This window comes from Felis catus, chromosome B4 (genome assembly GCF_018350175.1).
Source record: "Felis catus isolate Fca126 chromosome B4, F.catus_Fca126_mat1.0, whole genome shotgun sequence".
NCBI classification, from domain to species: domain Eukaryota; kingdom Metazoa; phylum Chordata; class Mammalia; order Carnivora; family Felidae; genus Felis; species Felis catus.
Genome location: NC_058374.1, coordinates 136033231 through 136054241, shown reverse-complemented (window position 1 = coordinate 136054241; position 21011 = coordinate 136033231). Strand labels below are relative to the sequence as shown.

The 21011-nt window shown below is 57.0% G+C and overlaps 1 protein-coding gene across 1 annotated transcript; it reads right to left on the bottom strand.

Annotated features, from left to right (window-relative positions):
- Positions 1-2912: 2912 nt before the first annotated feature.
- Positions 2913-13687, bottom strand: TSPO (translocator protein). Its single transcript, XM_023257568.2, has 4 exons — positions 13600-13687; positions 5532-5742; positions 3853-3991; positions 2913-3353 (listed from the first exon to the last, which is right to left on the bottom strand). The coding sequence occupies exons 2-4, from the start codon at positions 5711-5713 to the stop codon at positions 3165-3167; spliced, it is 510 nt and encodes a 169-aa protein (XP_023113336.2). The 5' UTR covers positions 5714-5742; positions 13600-13687; the 3' UTR covers positions 2913-3164.
- Between the last annotated feature and the right edge of the window lie 7324 nt (positions 13688-21011).

The following is a 21011-nucleotide window of genomic DNA, read 5'->3' as shown; positions in this document are numbered from 1 at the left end:
GGTGGGGTGGCCCAGGATCAGGGGGCGGCGGATACGATGTCATAAGGGCCCTCTTCCTGGTCACAGGTGGGAAGGGGCAAGGGAGCTTTGCGGGGTCTCTTGTAAGGACACTGATCCCGCTCATGAGGGCTCCGTCTTGTGACCTAAAGGCCTCCCGAAGGCCCCACCTCCTAGGACCATCACATCGGGGCTTAGAATTCAACAGAGGGATTCGGGGGCGGGGGGGGACACTCAGACCACAGCAGGTTCCTAACCCAAAGTTGGGTTTCCCAGCACCGGTTCCATTGCGGAGCGGAGCGCCGTGGGGACAGACGTGGAGCTGAGGCGCATCACAGGCAACGCCCAGGAGCCTTGTCCTCGCGCGAGCCCTAAACCCCGGCTCCGGCACACACTTCTGGGGCCTCAGGCAATGGGAATCTCTGCCCGTTTCTTCACCCTGAGGACGGGGGTGAGAGGAGACCCTAACTGCTCTTAGGACAGCCAGAGTGTCAGGAGGGGCGTGAGCGCCGCTAGCCTGCACAGCGACGCCCCCTGGTGGTGATGGAGCTGACGACAGGAAGGCAGAGGTCCCCTCCCCAGCGTGCCCTGCAAGGGGCCTCCTGCGCCCCTCAGGGTGGGCACTCACACCCGGTTGTTCATCCAGCTGCCTATCAGGGGTGGCACTCCTGCTCATTCCCAGTCCACTTAAAACCTGATTACCCGGACACTCCGAGCAGGCACGGCTGGGATCAGAAGACCCCGTGATCCAGACTTTCCTTAATTATAAATGGGCTGTCCCCCACTCTCGCTGTCCTCGCATCTCTGATCAGTGAAACGCAGACAACCCCCAAGGAAGGGCATCAAGCAGGGCCTCCACCGTCCCTGAAGCCCAGACCGCTTGCCATGGAGACGGTTCTTATCCCCGGGGAATGCCTCTTTCTGGTATTATCTTCCCTGGAGTCCTTTTGTTTGCATTGAGAATTCATCAAAACGGAGAATTTGTAAGCACAGGACATCTGGAGTTGACCGGGGAGCCACAGCCATGGTATCAGTTGTACCAATGTTCCACAGAGCCACACAAATCCGAAAGGTGAAGCTTAAGATGCTCCTAGTGACATCTAGAAAGACCCTCCGTGATGTTCCGTGGCCACAGCGGCACCCCCGGACTCGGTGGCGCTCTCCTGGAGAGGCGCCAATGTAGGAGAACCTCTTAGCACCAGAGACGAGGCTTCCACTTGTGGGGTTCAGAGCGGCCGACCACACGTTTTAAAGTACTCAGCTCACACCCAGTCACTGCTGTGCCCCTGCGGACAGTCGGCCGAGCCCTCCTGGGCTGCGGGAATGGCCTTGTGTCCTTTATGGCCAGTCAGCTGCAGAAGGAGACAAATGCCCAGATTTAAGATTTCAACGGCACGAAGTAGCTCCAGCGAAGAGCACAGCCCAGAAGGACGTGACCCATCCATGAGGTGTGGGTTTTCCTGTTAAACGAACGTGGAAATTGCCAGCACCCTGACGTTCCTAGTGGATGACAACAGCCCAGAAAGGAAGAGAACGCTGTGTGTGAAGAAGGGGGTGGGAGGAGGGGGAAGCATCACAAGAAAGCCAGCAAACAAAATGGCAAAGTGCATCTGCCTCTCGTCTGTTTCGCCAGGCATTTTTGTGGCCGTGCGTGGTATGTGGCCAGTAGGAAGTGTGTGGGCTATTGCTAGGGATGAACGGACCCACAAGTGAGTGGAAGGGACAAAAAATCGCCTGCACCAGCATCACAGAAAAGATTGCAGAAGTCTCGGGTGCACTTAAGTGCTAAGTACAAAAAAAAAAAAAAAAAGCCTCAGTGCAGGACATCTGGCAGGCGCAGGGGTGGCTGTGACACATCCAGGGGCCCCCTGACCTTCTTGGAGAACTTCGGAAATAATGAGGATGCTCAAAGAGTCCCCCATCTGACCCCTCTGCTCTCACGAGCATCAGGAAAGCAGCGTGGGGAGCTGGCCAAGGTGCTCCCGGCTGCCAGGCTGCCGGGTTCCTGCAGAGCATCGTCTGTTGGGCTCCAAAATCCTCCGGAGCTGAGGGTAAGCAGCAGGGCGATGGCCCCGGAAGACAGCCGCCCCTTCTCTCAGAACAATGCAGTCAGCTGGCTCTCCCCGAACTTTCCTGACATCGTAAAGTGGGGAGAGAACAAGGGGAGACGGGCCGTGAAGCATCCGGCCTCCCGAGATGACAGAGCGAAACACCAAAGTTTTGCCAATTTGGGTAATCGACAAGCAAAACCAGGCAACAAAAGGCACGGCAGGTCACGGGCGCCAGGCGGCCGAGCGGCAGAGGCAGGACGCACACGGAATGTGGGAGCTCGCAGCCGGAGCAGAGGGACCAGGGGGAGACTGCCTGTGGGGCGAGGGGGGGCCCTGCCAACCTCACCGACTCCCAACAGCCGGGACACGGGCCTTACTGCCTCTGACACGCCCTCCTGCCGATTTGGTGTTTGTGAGGCTGCTTCTGGTGGGGTGAGGCCGGCATGAGTCCCACCACCCAAGGGGCAGGTCAGGCGGTGTCCCCAGCTTTAGGTCCAGCCCCATCCCGGCCGAGGCCAGCTGAGGGTGCCGAGGTGCTGGCCCAGGCCCACTGTGGGCCCACGCCCCAGGCTGAGCTTCCCGGGGGGCTTAGAGAGTGGGTAGGACTGAGGTCCCAGCCTGCCGGACGCCAGCCAAGCCGCGGCATAGCCGGTGTGGGCTCCGGGTTGAACCCAGGCTGCTCTGGGCCAGGCAAGACACCCCGCCTCTCAGAGAGTCTGGGGGGAGGCGCGAGGAGCGTGGGTGAGCACTGACCTGGTCCAGCCCCGTCTGGATGGTTCAGCCTGGACAGATCCCGCAGGAGGATTAGTCCCTCCCACCCCCACCCGCAGCCAGCAGCCCCTGCCCAAGTAAGAGGGCCGCTGCCAGGAGGTTAAAAACTTTATTTGCCTTATGACCTTCCACGTTCTGAGAGCTTGCTTGGAGCAGGTGCAGAGAGCACAGGACGCTGTTTCTGGGGCAGGAGCTTGGCCTAGAGCACTTCCGAAGCGGGTGGTGAGCCCCCGGGGCTGAGACCCGGGCACACCTACAGGCCCGGTGGCCACAGAAGTAGAAGGGCCGCCACCACGGGCACCACCTGACCGGCGGGCGGCCACAGTCCTCGGACGAGGCGCGCTTTCACTCGACGAGCCTCCGGCCGCCGCGCCGGCTGTGGTTGTCCCGCCACACGCAATAGTTGAGCGCGGCCGCGAAGGCCAGCCAGGCCAGGTACGGGTAGAGCAGGCGGGCGGCCGGTGGGCTCACCCCACGCCAGGCCACGGCCGTGGCTCCTGCCAGCCCGCCCGTCAGCAGGAGGTCCACCAGGGCCTGCAGAGACACGGGCAGAGAGGTCAGGGAGGCCTGAGGCTCACGTAGCCACGAGACGTGTGTCCCAGCTGGCCGCTTATAGGCGGCGATCGAGGGAACACTCCTCCATTCCACCCCTAAGCGACCCAGCCAAGCCCCTCCCTCGTTATGTGCCTCCGTTTCCCATCTGTGAAATGGGAACGATCACCCCCGCCAGATCCCTGCTGGGTGAGGGAGGCACATCACCAGGTGCGCTGTGTTCAGCATACAATGGCCCCCCAACCAAGCCCGCCAGCCCATCTGGTTCCATCAGGAGTCCGCAGTGCTCCCTTCACTGAAGGAGGAGCAGCCGTGGAGGGCTGCCGGCCCCCTGAGCTTCTGAGAGATCCTGACCATGAGCCGCCCCCGTCGCGAGACCCTCACTCCATCTAGGATGTGATGCCCCATGTCCCCCACGGAAAGGCCACTCCTCCACAGGCCATCTCCAGGGACCAAGAGGACTGGCCAAGGCCACACTTACCCAACCCATTTGTCGGGTGCCAAAGAAGAGGGGAGGCCACGCCCAGTTCAAGGCCAGCTGCCCAGCATAGAGCCCCAGGGGAACCACAGCCTCCTCCGAGAAGCCCCCCAGCTCTTTCCAGACCATGTAGGAGCCATACCTGAAACAGAGGCCACAGGTCAGGGCACCAGCAGGGAAGAGACCCAAAAGCTCACCTATGGGGCGACACAGTGACGGCTCAGGCACGCTCTGCCGCTGACTGCCTTGTGACCTCGGGGAAGTTGCTTGACTTCTCTGGGCCTTCATCCTCTCTACAGGATTGCTGTCGGGATGTGAGTTAACACACTGGCCGTGCTTCGGTCAGCGCCTGGCACATGCAACACTCAATGAATATCTGCCATCATTCACATCAGGCTCTGAAGAGGAAAGCACGTGAGGCACACAAGCGAGAAAGAGGCTCCTGGCCCAGCCGGGGAGGGGACCGGCACAGGCACAGGTGACGTCCTCCAGCTCTTACACACGCAGGCCCTGCCCTGGCACTTTCCGAGCGTTAACTTGTTTTATCTTCGTGATAAATGAAGGTGGGCAGTATCGTCACCCCCCTTTTACAGGTGAGGAAACTCAGGCACAAAGCGGTGAAGTGACTCCCTCAAGACCCCTTAGCAGGCAACCAACAGGCAAAGTCAGGATTTGAATCCGGGTGGCCAGGCCAGAGCCCGAAGTCTTTGCTCCATGAGAGATTCGAGCTCATCAGGGTCACAGGGAGCCTCCGCAGGGTCCCGCGACAGAGAGACCAGGGTTGCATTTGTGCTTTATCAGGATCTCATGGGAGGAGGAAGGCCAAGAAGGAGTGGGAGGCCTGGAGACTGAAGCAAGATGAGGTAGACATAGTGATGCCTGGGCCAGGATCGGGGAGGAGAAAGCAGGACACAGGAAGAGCTGGGAGCCTGATGGGCAGGGCCTGGGACTCTGGGGGTGATGCCCACGTGATACCCGGGTTGTGCGGACTTGTGTGTGTCTCGGTCCCATCAGAACCCCGGGGGGCATCCAGCCTGGCTTGTGCCACCTGCTCCCCGGGCGCCTGGCATCTGCAGCCCCACCCTGGGCTGGCATAGACTCAGGATGCAGGGAGGCAACGAACATTCCAGGGCAGGAAGCGGGCCGCAGCGGCCGGTTGCAGTTCCCATTAGAGCCACCAGGAGGGTGCCCTCACCCGCCCAGCTGCCGCCGTCTCGCCACAGGGTTTCCTGCAGGGTCCCTACTTGCTAGCTGTGTGTCTTCTCCAGACCCCTTGCCAAATGGGTGGCCTTGCAAATTAACCCAGACCCAGCCTAGCACGGAGCAGGTGCTCGACAAATGGCAGCCGCGAGAATTGCCGTTCCTGTTGCTGCCGCTGCGGGTCTTGGAAGCCGCCCAGGTCTGGACTTGACACACTGAGCCAGGCTCCCCCCCCCCACCCCCACTCCCCGGAGTTGCGAAAACAGCCAGGGTGCCAGCGTGAGGCTGCGCCATCCGGCCCGCCCCTCCCGGGAGGCCTTGGAGGAGAAAGTTCAGTTGTTGGAGCAACGGTCCCGAAGCTGCCTCCACCCTCGCTTGGCAAACCCGGCCAGGAAACGGTGCCTGCGGCCCCAGGAGCACGTGGAGAGGCTCTAAACTCGAGCCTCAGCCTCGGAAGGGGGAGGACGGCCCCGCCCACCTACCCCATGGCGGAGTACAGGGTGCCCCAGATGGGGCCCAGCGTCCAGCGGGGCGGGTGCCAGGAGGGCTTCTGCAGGCCGGCATACCAGCGGAGGCCCTCCCCGCGGACATAGTAGGAGCCCAGGAAGCCCCCCAGGCTGGGCACCAGAGTGAAGCCCACCGCGGGCACCCAAGGCGGGGCCATTGCTGCTGCGGCTGCTGTTCTGGAAAGTTCTGAAAGAGAAGACAGGGGTGGGGGTGAGGGGTGGGGTGAGGGGCGGGGCAGCACTCCAGAACTGGGGCGAGGCCTCCCCAAGCACTGGGCGGGGAGGGGCCAGGTTCACCCAGGCAGCCCCTGCCAGCCGAGTGCACTGGCTCCAACGAATGCATTTCCACCCAAACTCCTGCCCCCCAACCCAGAAGGCTGCCCTGACTGGCAGGAGCCTGGGGTCACCCCTGCCCCCACAGGTGGCCCCAACCTCAGCTCTTGCCTCAGCGGCCAGGGCCCTGTCCTCTCTCTTACCCTCACCCTTGACCTTGGGGCTCCTGTCAAGTTGGATTCAAGACCAGTTCGTGTCTCCTCCACCAAGAAGTTTTTCCCAACCCTTCCTCCCCAGGCCAGTTGACAGCTCGGTGCCCTAGGAAGCCTGCATCAGTCCACACCCTCTACTTTATGTTCTAGTACTTCTCATTCATTCATTCTCTCATCACTCACTCATTCATTCAGTAGCTGGGATCACACAGAGCGTGGCTCAAACCCTGGCTCTCCACTGACTCGCTGTGACCTCAGGCAAATCACTTCAGCCCTCTGGGCCTCTGTATCCCCTTCTGCAGAATGGGATATCAACACTGCCTACCTACCAAGGCCAAGCTCAGTAGGGGAGCATCCCAGTACACAGGTAATTTACCACCAACCTTCAGGCCCACCCTAAAATCACCATCCCTGCCCTGCCTGCCAGAGAGGGAAAGCGGTCACACAGCACTCTGGGGCCAGGCTCTGCCCAGTCCAAAAGCTGCTCCCTCCATGACAACCAGGCTCATTGAGGAGGTCGGTGGGAAAGAACAGGAGTTAGCAAGAGTTCAAGGCTGGTGAGGTCCCCTCGGCGGCCCTGAGAGGCTGGCAGGGCTCAGGGCAAGGAAGGCCCCCTGCGTCAGGCCTGGATGCTGCCACCTCAAGGGCTGGGGACCCAGTCACCAGGCTTGCACATTGTGCTCAACAGCTACTCCCCCTTGCCCCGCAGCCCTGAGGTCTCGGAGAACCTACTAGGCGCCCAGCAGCCAGTGAGGCTCTCAGCAGACTGAATTGCTCACTGGGGCTGAGAATCCAGAGTGACAGCAAGGGGGACCCCCAGCTGGGCATCTCAGGCCAGCTCTGACCGCACCTGCTGTGGGACTCCAAGCCTGTGAGCACCCTGACTGGGCCTCAGTTTCCCTACCATAAAATGAGGAGGCTGGGCTCCCGCTGACAGAGCCTGATCCTAACTGGAGAATCTGGGGATGGGGATGCTTGTATGCAGGAGATAAGAAGCCACCCACCCAGATTCAGCTCAGCAAACCTGTAGCACGGCCTCCTGGGGCGGGGGCTGGGGCCCAGGGTAGACGGAGTGGGGGTCCCGGAGAGGCACACAGACCTCAGTCAGAAAGGGCACCCCTGACCCGGGCTCAAAGAAAAGAAGGTCGTGGCGGCACAGTGCGCCCTTCCTGCACAGGGACACGGGGGCGGGGCCGGTCAGGGTGAAGAGAATGATGGGCATGGGCTGAGGGGGTCGGGCTGCGGGGGAGCAGGTGCAGGGAAGGGGGGGGTGTGCTCACTCTGGAGGCAATGGGGAGCCATCAGGGCCCAGTCAATCCCCAAAGCCGGCTGTTGACGACTCTCATAACGTGAAAATTGTTCTCCACATAAGTGAGGAAAGAATATAAAATTGACTACAGAATGATCCCATTTAAAAATAAATAAATAACACAAATAAGCATTTTAAAAAGTGTAACAGGGGCGCCTGGGTAGCTCAGTTGGTTAAGCATCTGACTTCAGCTCAGGTCATGATCTCATGAGTTCGAGCCCCGAGTCAGGCTGTGTGCTGACAGCTCAGAGCCTAGAGCCTGCTTCAGATTCTGTGTCTCCCTTTCTGCCCCTTGCCTGCCCATGTTCTGTCTCTCTCTCTCTCTCTCTCTCTCGCTCTCTCTCTCTCTCTCTCAAAAATAAACATTTTTAAAAATTTTGTTTTCAAGAATAAACATTAATTAAAAAAAAACTGTAATAGATTTGGGGTGCCTGGGTGCCTCAGTCGGTTAAGCTCCCGACTCTTGCGTTCAGCTCGGGCCACGATCTCATGGTCAGTGGGTTCAAGCCCCGCATTGGGCTCTATGCTGACAGCCTAGAGCCTGCTTGGGATTCTCTCTCCCTGTCTCTCTGCCCCTCCCCTGCTTGTGATCTCTCCTTTTCAAAATAAATAAATAAACTTAAAAAAATAATAAAATACAAAAATAAAACCTGTAACAGATTCACGAAGTTGTTAGCAACCGTCATAATCACAAGCTAACATTGCTGGGGAACGACTGACCGCCCACCACCATTTTAATTTTTTTTTTCAACGTTTATTTATTTTTTGGGGGACAGAGAGAGACAGAGCATGAACGGGGGAGGGGCAGAGAGACAGGGAGACACAGAATCGGAAACAGGCTCCAGGCTCTGAGCCATCAGCCCAGAGCCCGACGCGGGGCTCGAACTCACAGACCGCGAGATCGTGACCTGGCTGAAGTCAGACGCTTAACCGACTGCGCCACCCAGGCGCCCCCATTTTAAAGGGAACAATCAAGAGAGTGCTTAGCAGATTCCAGCTCTGCCATCTGGGGACTGACTGGTTCCTCCCTCCCCCGCCCTCCTGCGCTGCCCTCTGGTTTCCAGAGAGCACAGAACAGGTGAGCCTGAGGGTCTCTCTCACCACAAGCGACAGGACCCCTGGCCCTGTGCTCCTGCCAGGTGGATGTGGAACTCTGGACGCAGAGCCCTGGGACCCAGCCGTCCCGCTGGGCTCACCAGCATGTGACCTGGTGACACATGTGACACATGTGACGGGCTCGGGCCTCCTCAGCTGCTTTCTCATCTGTGCAATGGGGACACAGCCCAGCCTGCCTAACAAATATGCTGGATCCACAGTAAAGTGACAGCATTTGGCAACCCCAGGAGCTGTGGTCAGTGCCCTAGGTCTCCCCCAGACTGGGACATGGCTGAGCAGGTGGGAGCCCTTCACACCGTCCTGATCCTCACATGCCAGCAGGGAAACTGAGGCCCGGACACCGAGGGGAGGGGCTGGGGGTCAGGCATTGAATGTCAGACTTCAAGTCTCCTCAGGGTGACTGGGGGTCTGTGGTCGCGAGCGCCGCACCACAGTGACTTCCCAGCTGGGTGGAGGCTACGTGGGGACTCTCGGGACACTTTTATAACTTTTCTACCAGTCCCAAGTTGGTTCCAAGTAGACCGTTCAAAAAGAAGTATCCTGGTTTGGATAACAGCTTGCACCATCCCAAGCTTATTACGCTCGGCATCTGTCGCTGCATCAGGCCCTGAGCCCGGGCCCCAGACCCCGCTGCAAGTGCCACCAAGAGCCTCCGAGCCTCCATTTCCACCCCAAGACTCCTGCTCTGAGACTGTCAGTGGCTCCGGTCCCGGGTTTTGGCTTTTTTTTTTTCTCTCCTACTTTTTTTTCTTAATCGAGGTGAAATCTGCATGACGTCAAATTAACCCCTTAAAGCGCACAATTCGGTGACAGTATTACGCTCCCAATGTCGTGTGATCGCCATCCACACCAAGTTCTAAGACGTTTTCAAAACCCTCAATGAACCCCCGTACACTCCTTGCTCCTCCCTCCCCCGGCCCCTGGTAACCAGCCCTCTGTCTCTGCGGATTTACCTTTTCTGGACATTTCATGTAAATGGCATCATACGCCACGGGGCCTTTGGGGCCTGACCGTGATGTTTCTGAGGCGTGCTCACACTGCCGCGTGGGTCCATACTCCTCCCCAAGGTGCTGTGGGCAGGGGCGCCCGTGTCACCCTGCCACAGCAGGAAATCCGTGCCCAGGAAATCCCACACAGGACTCGCTCACAGGGCCAGCGGGCCCTACAGCCCACCAACCCGGTCCCTGCGGTACAGGACAAACCAAGGGCCACCAGAGGGCGGTGGCTTCCCTGAGGCCTCAGGGACAGAGTAGGGTCTGAGCCCGTGTTCCTGCCCCCACCCCCGGCTGCGCCTTCCAGAGCCTGGCTGTGGTTATGCTTCACTGGGCCTAGGGGATCTGAGAGTCTGCCCGCCCCGAAGGTCGAACACAGAAAGGCCAGATGCCTCCCACGCAGAGAGCCCGGGCAGGGAGCTTCCTGTGGCCTCTCGGGGACTGCTCAGCCCTTGAATCACCCGACGACGGGGGGACCCACCAGGCTGAGTCACGCTTGGTTGGGTTGGGCTGGGCTGGGCTGGGCTGGCCTGAGAGAGGTCTGCTCTGGGATGGGGTCCCAGGGAGGGCCGGGGAAGGTGAGGGAGCACCCAAGGCTGGGAAAGGGCTCGAGGGCTGATCAGCTGCGTGGAAAACCTGCCCGGCCGGCTTCATGGGGTCACGGGGAGGCCCAAGCGAGGACCAGATGAGCGAGGCGCTGTGCTGCCAGTGTTGGGGCCACTCACCCCATTTCCTCCGGGGGAAGAAACAGCCCCGTGGCATAGACCCAAGGCTGAGAAAACATCAGCCAGTCAGGCACAGGGCGCTAAATGGGGCAAGATGCTTCACACAGACGGCCAGGGGCTACTCCCAGAGGAGCACTTCCAACACAGAGGGCTGAGGACCTGGGTCAGGAGAAGGTTCTAGGCCTCTGGGGAATGAGCATCATGGGTGGTGCTTGGTGGATGGCAAGCCGTGTGGGCCAGGCCCATGCTGCTGGTCATCACTTAATTCGTCACAGTGGCTGCAGGGGAGGCGACCAGCCGCTTCTCTTCCGGGGACCCTGAGCCACACCCTCCCAGCCTCCGTGGTGGACGTCACTATTCCCACCGTCCGGATGAGGAAACTGAGGCACAGGGAGTCGCAGAATTTTCCAGATCTGTGTGACTCTGAGGCCCAAAGCACCCCCCCCCCCCCTGAGCTGGGAGTCTGCTGGCCTCAGCGGTCCCACCCTGTGCCCAGTGTCAGAAGATTCTGTCAGGGTCAACAGGCTCACTCTCTTCAGCCCCAGCACCAGTGTCCCCGCCCCCACAGGGCATCAGACCCCACCTTGGCCCAGGGGCGGCACTTATAGGATCTGAATCCTTCCTTTCCCCTCAGGGTGGGAGTCAGGACCTGTCCTTAAGATGCCCCGCTCCTGGCCAAGAGACTCCAGACCCATTTCTGGCCCTAAGATCTCACCTCCTAAACCTCTATGTCCCCATCTGTGAAGTGCGGACTGAGCTAGTGAGTCTCAGGGGATCCTCCTGTTCCCTGGGGGTGGCAGAAACTGCTCCCCGGAAAAAAAAAAGAGTTTTGTCTCTCTGATTCCCACCTTCGCCTCCCCAGCTATGCCCAGCTCTCCTCGGCCTTATCTCTCACTCAAGCCACTGCTGTCCAGGGACTTGTTTTAAAGCTCCTTTCTACTTTTTTTTTAATTTTTGTTTAATGTTTATTTATTTTTGAGAGAGACAGAGAGAGACAGAGTGCGAACAAGGGAGGGGCAGAGAGAGAAGGAGACACAGAAGATCCTTTCTACTTTTTTTTTTAATGTTTATTTTATTTCTGACAGAGAGAGAGAGACAGAGCATGAGTGGGGGAGGGGCAGAGAGAGAGGGAGACACAGAATCCGAAGCAGGCTCCAGGCTCCGAGCCGTCAGCACAGAGCCCAATGTGGGGCTCGAACTCACAGACCGAGCGATCGTGACCTGAGCCGAAGTCGGACGCTCAACCGACTGAGCCACCCAGGCGCCCCGATCCTTTCTACTTTTAAATGACTCACAGCGAATCCTCCTCATTCATAACCTTTGTGAATCTTCTTCATTATGAAAGTGCCCAGCATAAGAGACAACAGGTCAGGAAGGATCCCCATCCAGCTGGTGACCTGGGAGGTCTGGGATGGGGTGGGGCTGGGAGTGACAAGGGGGTATTTGCTTTATGGGGCAGATGACTACTTTTTTAAACACAAAGAGCATATTCAGGCATGGCTTGCATAATCAGATATAAGTAAAAAACAAAAAAAAAAAAAAAAGAAAAAATAGGGGCACCTGGGTGGCTCAATGGGTTAATAAGCATCTGACTCTTGTTTTTGGTTCAGGTCATAATCCCAGGGTCTTGGGATCAAGCCCGGCGTGGGGCTCCATGGACGTGGAACCTGTTTGGGATTCTCTCCCTCTCCCTCTGCCCCCCTCTCTCCCACCCTCCCTCCCTCTCTCTCAAAATAAACTTTGAAAAAAAGAGAGAGAAACAGATTTGAAAATAAAATACTGAAAAAGCAAAAGTGAAAAAGCAAAAAGAAGGCTCCCTCCCTTTGAGCCCAAGCCCCCACCCCACCCCAAGGAACCCACTGTCAGCGGCTTCTGGCAGATCCAGCCAGCTGTTTCAGTCACTGCCAGGCACAAATGTGTGCCTGGCGTACACACACACACACACACACACACACACACACACAGCAGGCGGAGAAAGTAGCCTCTCGAGCCTGGTGGAGGAAGCAAGGCTTTGAACCACACTGGTTCAAACCCTGGCTCCACCGCTGTCACTGTGTGACCCCGGACAAGGGCCCCTGGGTGAGCCTCAGTTTCCCTCAGTTCAAAGGATTCCCTCAGAGACTCCCTTTGGGTGTGCTGAGCAGCCTTCTAGAGACAGAAAGAGGCAGCCTATCCCCTGCTCCACCAAGAGGCTTGCTACCCCCACCCCTTGCTCCCCGGTTCCTTTCAAGGCAAGTGGACAAACACCCTTGCTCCATGAAGGAGGCATCGGCCACTGCTGTCCCGCATCCCCCACAGAGGCTCCCCACTTCTGCCCGCAGAGGAAGAGGCTCCAGGCCCACATTCCTCCAGCTAGGCCTTTCGGTCGACAGCCTGCTGTGTGCCAGGCACCCTGGCACCCTTCTTGTGCACAGCCTCCTCTGACCCTCTGCTAGCCCCATGACCCTTTTGGAACAGCCCCAGTCCATGGCCCCTAGGGCAGGCCCAAGCCCAGACCCTTCTGCCATCCACCTTAGAGCTCGCGGCCGGCACCAGGTACCATCGGGCACTAGCAGGCCAGCCAGAGAGGCTCGCAGGCCGGGCCAGGCCAGCAGGGTGGACCCCAGAACTGGCAGTGTGTTCACAGCGGGAGCCCCCCACCCACCCACCCAGGCTCTGAGCTCCTTTGCAGGAGGGCCAGGGGACAGGCAGGTCCTAGGCGATGTTCTGCCCACACCAGACCTCTGTCCAGGCTACAGCGCACCTGAGAACTGAACTGGGAATCTTGGGACCCAGTTCTAAGGCCCTCTGGGGCCTCAACCGGTTGTGTGCAAGTAACCTCCCAATCTGGCCTGGGTTTCCTCCCCTAGAAATGGAGTGTCTCAAGTTGATCAGCAGCCTGAGGTCTCTCGGGCATTTTGTGGTCCTCACGGTACCCCGCTCAGCCACTCTCGCCCTCCTCCCATCCCCACCCCTGCTTCCACATCTGCGGAATGGGCGGGAGCCGGGAGCGTCCGGTCCCTCCCGGGGCTGCGCTTCCCTCCAGACCCGAGCGGCGGGGAGGGGAGGGAAGGGGCGCGGAGAGGAGGGGCGGGGCGGGGGCGGAGCGAAGAGGGCCGGAGCGGGACGAGGAGGGCCGGGCCCCGGCGAGGCTGCCCTAGTTCCCCCTCCGTCTCCCGCTCGCCCACCGGAACCCCGCCGTACGGCAGCCCCGACCGCGGAGGTCAGGGCCCGGGCCGCCCTGCCCGCTGACCCGGCGGCCGAGCCCCTAGCGCTGCCCCACGGCCGCCCGTGGGATCCCCGCCCCGCCGCTCCCGCCCGCCTCCTCCCGCCTCACTTCGCCCCCGGCCCCCGCGCAGGCGGCCGGGCGCCGTCGGGTGTCGCACCTGCGCTGGGCCGCCCCGCCCGCTGCCCCCTCGGCGCCCGGGCCCCACTCACCAGCCGCGGGGACGCGCTCCGGGAAGGCACTGCGCGGCGGGAGGCGGTGGCCCAGGTCCCCGGCCCGCCCCGCCCCGGCCGCGAGGCCCCGCCCCGGTCCCGCCCCGCCCTGGCTCCGCCCCGCTTGGCTGGAAGCCGCCGGAGAGCTCACTCTTTGCCTCCTTCCCGCCAGCGAGGCACGCCTCCGCCTCCGCCTCTGCGCCCGGGGCTCCGTCAACCCCAGGCCTTCCCCTGGCGACCTTCCCGGCTGCGCCGGCTGGCAGGTCGCTTCTCTTCTTGAGCCTCACCTTTCCCGTTTATAATATGGGGCAACAGGGCCCGACCTCGGGGAGGGGAATTACGGCCCCTGATAGCAAAGCCCCGAACACCCCTATACAGTAGCCCTGGCTCCCCATCCCCGGAAGAGTACCCCAGTTCCTTAAACTGGTACCCCGGGCACGAGGCAGGCTGGACTCTTAGTCCTGGCTCAGCCGCTCTGTGACTGGTTCTCTCCGCCTCCATCTCCTCATCTGTAAAATGGGCACGACAGCTCGGGACTAATGAGGATGCCACAGAGCAATGTGGGCAGGGAGCCCTGCAGACGCTTGGCACTCAGGGGAGACTGCAACCATCACGGCCCAGAGGTGACCTCCAGTTTGTCAGAGTCACCCTGATGGGCCCAGCATGTCCAGCCCCAGGCCTTGGACCCCTCACCTCCTCATCTACAGGTGCTGCTTTATTCCTGAAGCCAAGAGTCTGTCCTTGGGCCGAGGGACCCTCAGCCTGCAGGAGCCAAAGTTGCCCAAATTGGTCCTCGGGGGACCAACATGAACTATATATAGCTCCTTCTCCCCAACCACAGTAGCTTGGAGCCTCCCGGCTGCAGCACAAATGATTTGGGCCTTTGCAGCCCCTTCCTCCTTTGATTGCTTTGATAAAAAAGACAAGTATAATCCAGGCTACATTGTTTCTTTTTCTTCTGATTTTAAAAGAAATTAAAACAAGGGGTTCCTGGCTGACTTGGCCCGTAGAGCATGCAACTCTTGACCTCAGGGTCGCGAGTTTGAGCCCCACATTGGGCAGGGGGAGCCTACTTAAAAAAAAAAAGATGGGGTGCCTGGGTGGCTCAGTGGAACATGTGAGTCTCGATCTCAGGGTTGTAGGTTCGAGCCCCATGTGGGGTGTAGCGCTTACATTAAAAAGTAAAATATTTTAACTAATTAGTTAATTAAAATAAGTTAACTGATTAGTTAATTAAAATAAAAGAAATTAAAACATTTTCCTGGGTCCCTTAAAGTATTGTGGCAGCTGGTCCTGTGACTGCTGTCCTTGATGAAATCGGTCTGGGCACACCTCCCAGCGAGCTGCCAGGCAGCCCTCACCCACTTCCTGTAAGGAGGTGCCTGTGGCTTGGCCAAGTGGCCCGCTGCTCACCTCCCCCGGAAGACTCGTGGGGAGGAGACAATGCAGCTTCCCCCCAGCCTCACCCCTACTACACATGGGGCTCAAGGCTCAAGAGACTTCTGCCCCCACATGTCTGCTGCTTGCCAGGGCCAAAGGGAGGGACTGAGAACAAACACACAAGGTTTGTGTGAAGTGTGCACACCTTTCACAGATGTGACCCTGCAGTTTGGAGGGGCCAGCCGCTGCCCGAGGGGTTCACACTGCAGGTCTTCGTGCAGACCGCGATGCCGCACCTGGTGTGCCTGGAAACCTCCCATCACTTCCGCCTCGCTCCTGCCCAGCCCCACAGACCCCACTCGAGCCTGGGCCACTGTCCCCGTCCCTCCTCTGAGCAGCAGCCGCAGCCTCTAGCTGGCCCCCAGCTCCCCTCTGGTCCCTTCCACTGCCCTCCTCTGCTGAGGACCCTCCAGCTGCTTAGGATCCAGTCCAAACTGGCACCGGAGGCCCTTTCAAAATGGGGTCAAGCCGACTACCCCACCCTTTCCCTCCTCTGTGTCCCTGCCAAAGCACCCCTCACCCCCTACCTGGACACCTCTTCGTGTCCGAGTCTGACTGCTCTCCAGTGTTGCGCCAGCAAGTTCTTCCAGAACCCCAACTCGGTGCCACCCCCATTCTAAGTGGGCAGTGACCTCTGAACTCCACGGCACCGAGCTTGGAGCTTCTCCAGGGCATTTGGCCTGTATCTTGAGCGCTGCAAGGTGCCCAGCGCTGGGCTGAACCCTGGAGGATACAACACAACCAAACCCAACCTTTGGCCTCAGTCGATCCAGGAAGGAGGCATGGAAAACACCCTCACAGGCTCAGAGAGGGGAGGGAACATCCCAAGGTCACACAGCGCCAGAGGGATGGAGTCAGGATTCCCACCCAGGCGCCCCCAGGATCTGCACTCTTAACCAGTGTGTCACTCAGCTTCCCAATTCCAAGCGCGATTCAGGCACAGTATTTCCTTATATGTTATTTATGAGTTTACTTTATTCCATGAGAAATCCACATTTATTGTAAAGGAATTGGAAAGCACAGAGGCAAACCTAAAGCCACCTACTCACCCATCGCCTAGAGCAAAACACTGCCCATACTTCAGTGAGTGACTTTGTCCACGCCCTTTTCTAAGGGCGTCACACATTCCTTTACAAGAATGCCTTCACGGGGGCGCCTGGGTGGCTCAGTCGGTTGAGCGTCCGACTTCGGCTCAGGTCACGATCTCGCGGTCTGTGAGTTCGAGCCCCACGTCAGGCTCTGGGCTGATGGCTCAGAGCCTGGAGCCTGCTTCTGATTCTGTGTCTCCCTCTCTCTCTGCCCCTCCCCCGTTCATGCTCTGTCTCTCTCTGTCTCAAAAATAAATAAATGTTAAAAAAAAAAAAAGAACGCCTTCACACTGTAAATGGTTTTATAGTTTTTCTTCCTTCCCCTTACAAAATACCAGAAGCCTCTTTCTACGCTAGCAAACGTTTGCCTACAGTGTTTTTACTTAATTGTGAAGTGTTCCCTACAAACAGAAATATATATAAAATGCTGTGTACACTTTAAAATAAAAATAAAAAGGCACCTGAGTGTCCACTCCCCAGGTCAAGGAATAGAAGATTGCCAGCGCCCCAGGGGCCTCCTGGTATTCTGATTCCTCCCCGCCACCCCAAGATCACCTCTAACTGGACTTGTGTGTTAAACATGGCCGTGCTTTCCTTTAGGGTTCTGTTAATACCACCCAGCTATGACTCCCTGAGCACCCTATTGATTAGCTTTGAACAGCGGGGCAGCACAAAACTGGCTGGAGAGAGTGGGCATGACGGTCAGACCAGAGGAAGACCCCTAGGAAGGGAAGACTGGATCAGGCCTCTGACAGACATTGGCAAGAGCCCCTGAAGGGGCAGAGGGTAAGGTTGGGGGTGAGGCTCCCCTGCCGGCACGTCTGTGGCTGGGACATGGGCATTTCGCAGGAAATGGGCAGAGGCCTGGGCTTTTCTGCCTCGTTGCTTGTGAGCTCACCGGACCTGTATTCAGCTCTCAGGAGTAGGGGTGCACACTTCTGAGAGGGGGGGAACAGGCAGCTGAGCCAGGCAGCAGGGAATGGAGGGGACAAGAGGGTCTCACCACCCTGTGATCCAGATCGGCCAAGTGCAGACAAGAATCTGGGCCGGGCTCACTGGGGATTCTGTTCCCAAGGAGGCAGTAGAGCCACTGCTAGGGTCTTGGTGATGGCAGCCCTCGCAGGCGTGGGGCACACATCATTCCGGGTCTCTCTTCGCCACCACCTCGGGGATGCCCTCGACCCCTTCTGCTGGCTGGCTCCTCATTTCCTGGTTGGTTCCACCCATGTTTGTGCTGAGCCCATCCTCCAGGGGTTCTTGAGAAAGACTGTGTAGGAAGGGCCATTTTGAAATCTTGCATTCTAGGGGCGCCTGAGTGGCTCGGTCGGCTAACGGTCCAACTCTTGGTTTCTGCTCAGGTCATGATCTCACGGTTTCCTGAGTTCGAGCCCCGCATCAGGCTCCATGCTGACGGTGTGGAGCCTGCTTGGGATTTTCTCTCTCTCTCCCCCTCTCTGCCCCTCCCCTTCTCACACTGTCTCTGTCTCTCTCAAGATAAATAAACTCAAAAAAAAAAAAAAAAAAGAAAGAAAGAAAGAAAGAAAGAAAGAAAGAAAGAAAGAAAGAAAAGAAATCCAGGGGCGTCTGGGTGGCTCAGTCAATTAAGCGTCCAACTTTGGCTCAGGTCATGATCTCACAGCTCATGGGTTCGAGGCCCATGTCGGGCTCTGTGCTGACAGCTCGGAACCTGGAGCCTGCTTCGGATTCTGTGTCTCCCTCTCTCTCTCTACCCCTCTCCTGCTCATGCTCTGTCTCTCAAAAATAAAATAAAAACATTAAAAACATATTTTTTCAAAAAAAGAAATCTTGCCTTCTATCTCATGGTTGACTGATGCTTGGCTGAGGAAGAGCTCAAAGTTGGAGACCGTTATCCATCCAGATCCTGAAGACATTCAGTCTTCCTGCTGACGCTGGGCTGATGAGCAGGCCAGAGTCATTCAGAGATTGGAGCCTTTGCATGTGACCTATTTTGTTCTTCCTGGAAGATTTTAAGACTTTTGTCCCTAGAGGTCTGGACTGTCACACGGATAGTCCTCTATGGGGGTCTAATTTCATCCATTGTGCCTGTGCTCAGGGGGCCCTCCCATATGGGAAACTCATACCCTTCGTTTTTCAGAAATTGAATTTCTTTGGGATGATTTCCTTCCCTCCATTTTCTCACTTCTCTCTCTGAAACCCTTGTTACTCAGAATCCTCGGCCTCCTAGGCTGGTCCCGTAACTTCCTTTTCTCTTCCACTTCTCATGGGCTTTTGGTTTTGGTTTGATTTTCGGATTTCAGGATTGTTATATTTTACCTGCTGTGAGGTTTCCTCAACTTTCTCCTCCTGGCCTTCTATTGAGCTTTCCATTCCTGCTGTCCTCTTTTTAATTTCCAAGAGATTCTTATTTGTTTCCTAAATGTTTTTTTATATATAATTTTTTGTTGATTTTGTTCATGGATACTGCATCTTCTCTTACCTCTCAACTATCTGTGATAGTTTTCTTAAAACAATGATTTTCTTCTCTTACCATAGTCTCTGAATCCCATGTATTGTGGGTGTGTGTGTGTGTGTGTGTGTGTGTGTGTGTGTGTGTTCTGTTTGTAAGAGGCTTTCCTCAGATGCTTGGGAATTTTGGGCTGGCTGCTCATGATTATGAGGAAAGAAAACACGTGTGAGGATAGTATTTGTTGGTTTAACATCACTGTAAGTTGGAACTTGTCTGGCCATTTGTCTGGGAACTTCCTGGATTGTCAATATCTTTCAGATTTCCTCTTGAACTGGTCAGATTCCCCCACGATCCTTCAGTCCCTTCCGTGGAGGGTAGGGGCCTGGCTCCAGGTTTCTGAGAGCTTAGTGGGGGAGAGCACTGGAGATCTCTACATTCGGCCTACCCACTTTAGCAGAGTACCCACATTCACCATTGTCCCTGTCCAGTCCTTTCCAGAGCTAAACCCCAGATGTTTGCCAGATGAGGGAGGGGTTCCACTCAGTGGCTCGAGAGAGGGGCCTAAAGATCTAACTGTTTGGGGCACCCGGGTGGCTCAGTCGGTTAAGTGTCTGACTTTGGCTCAGGTCATGATCTGTGGAGTTTGAGCCCTGTGTCGGGCTCTGTACTGACAGCTCAGAGCCTGGAGCCTGCTTTGGATTCTGTCTCTCTTTCTCTCTGCCCCTCCCCTGCGCTCTCTCGCTCTCTCTCTCTCTCTCTCAACAATAATTAAAAAAACTAAAAAAAATTTTTTTAAATAAATAAAGATCTGTTCTTCAAAGATACCTTCAAGATACCTCCTTATTTTGACCTTCTTTTACCCCTACGTCTATAAGCTGCCAGTCCCTAAGCTTTTGAGGAATCTGCTGATAAACAGGACTTGGTCGCCTTTCCCCACGGTCAGGAGGGATTTGGCTATCCGGAGTTTACGAAGTCAGGTAATACTGGTCTTCCTTCTTTTCAGCTTCCAGAAGTTCTGTTGCAAGGGCCCTCTTTCTTGTTCTCCCTGTCTCTGCGGACTTACGTCTTTAAAAGATTCCTTTACTGTGGATTTATAGGCTTCTGGAGGCAGCGTGTGCTCTATTCATGTCTTAACCTGAAAACCTCCTCCACATCTTTGATGACCACAGGGTCATATAGATCTGCCGTAACCCATTTAAGGAATCTCCTCTGGTCGAATATATGGCTTATTTCCACTTTTTCCTTGTTAAAAGCAAGGCTGCACTGGATGTTCTGAGAGTTAGGGCTTTGCACATGTGATTCTTAGGACCAACTCACTGAAGTAGATTTGCTGATGTAATTCTATCTGAATCTTTCTCATTATGGTGTGTGTGTGTGTGTGTGTGTGTGTGTGTGTCTGTCTGTCTGTCTGTCTGTCTCCTGGGCTGGCAGGAAATGAGAGAGGAGCAGAGGGTAAGTGGGGTGAGGTCAGAGTTACACTCTCCCTGAGCAGACTCACACTACTGCTCAGAAACCTATAACCCCCACTTCGAATGCCCCTTCTGTCTCCAACCACCTATCATTCAGTCTTTGTGCCTTTGCCCACTCACCTGTAAATTGAGGATAATAATAGCACCTATCCATCACTTCGTTGCCCTGAGGAATTGAATCAGCCAATAATGCCACGGGCTGCCTTGTTGGCTCAGTCAGTACAGCAAGCGACTCCTGATCTCAGGGTCATGAGTTCAAGCCCTACATCGGGCATGGAGCCTACTTTAAAAATAAATTAAGGGGCGCCTGGGTGGCTCAGTCGGTTAAGCGTCTGACTTCGGCTAGGTCATGATCTCCCTGAGTTTGTGAGTTCGAGCAGCGGGTCGGGCTCTGTGCTGACAGCTCGGAGCCTGGAGCCTGCTTCGGATTCTGTCTCCTCCTCCCTCTGCCCCTCCCATGCTCATGCTCTGTTTCTCTGTCTCAATAATAAATAAACGTTAATAAAAAAATTAATCAATTAATTAAATACATGCATATATACATAATACAAAATAAGCTAAGGTCTGAAAAACATCCAGGACTTTGTTCAATGGAACAGATACTTACTGGATGCTTACAGGTGCCTGTTTGGCTTGTAGACAAGATTCTTCGAGAGAGCTGTTCTCTGGCTTACCGCACAGAGCTGCTGAGAAATCAGGCAGGAGGAACAACGTGGAAGCGTCTCAACCGCCCTTCACAAGCTAGGTAGAAAGAGTGAGTATTACAGCGCGTTCGCCGTTCCTTCAATAACTACTTGCGCCGGCGGACGGCTGTGCGGTGCCCACCCTTACTCGCTCCGGCGCGGGTTCCCGCGAGCGCCTGGGTCACCCCAGGCCCCGGCGCGCAGCCGCACAGGCTCGCGGAGCCGGGGCGGAACCAGTAGCCGCGGAACCTTTCTTCCCGCCCCCTGGAAGACCCGGCCCGCCCGGCGGGAAATGCGACAAGGA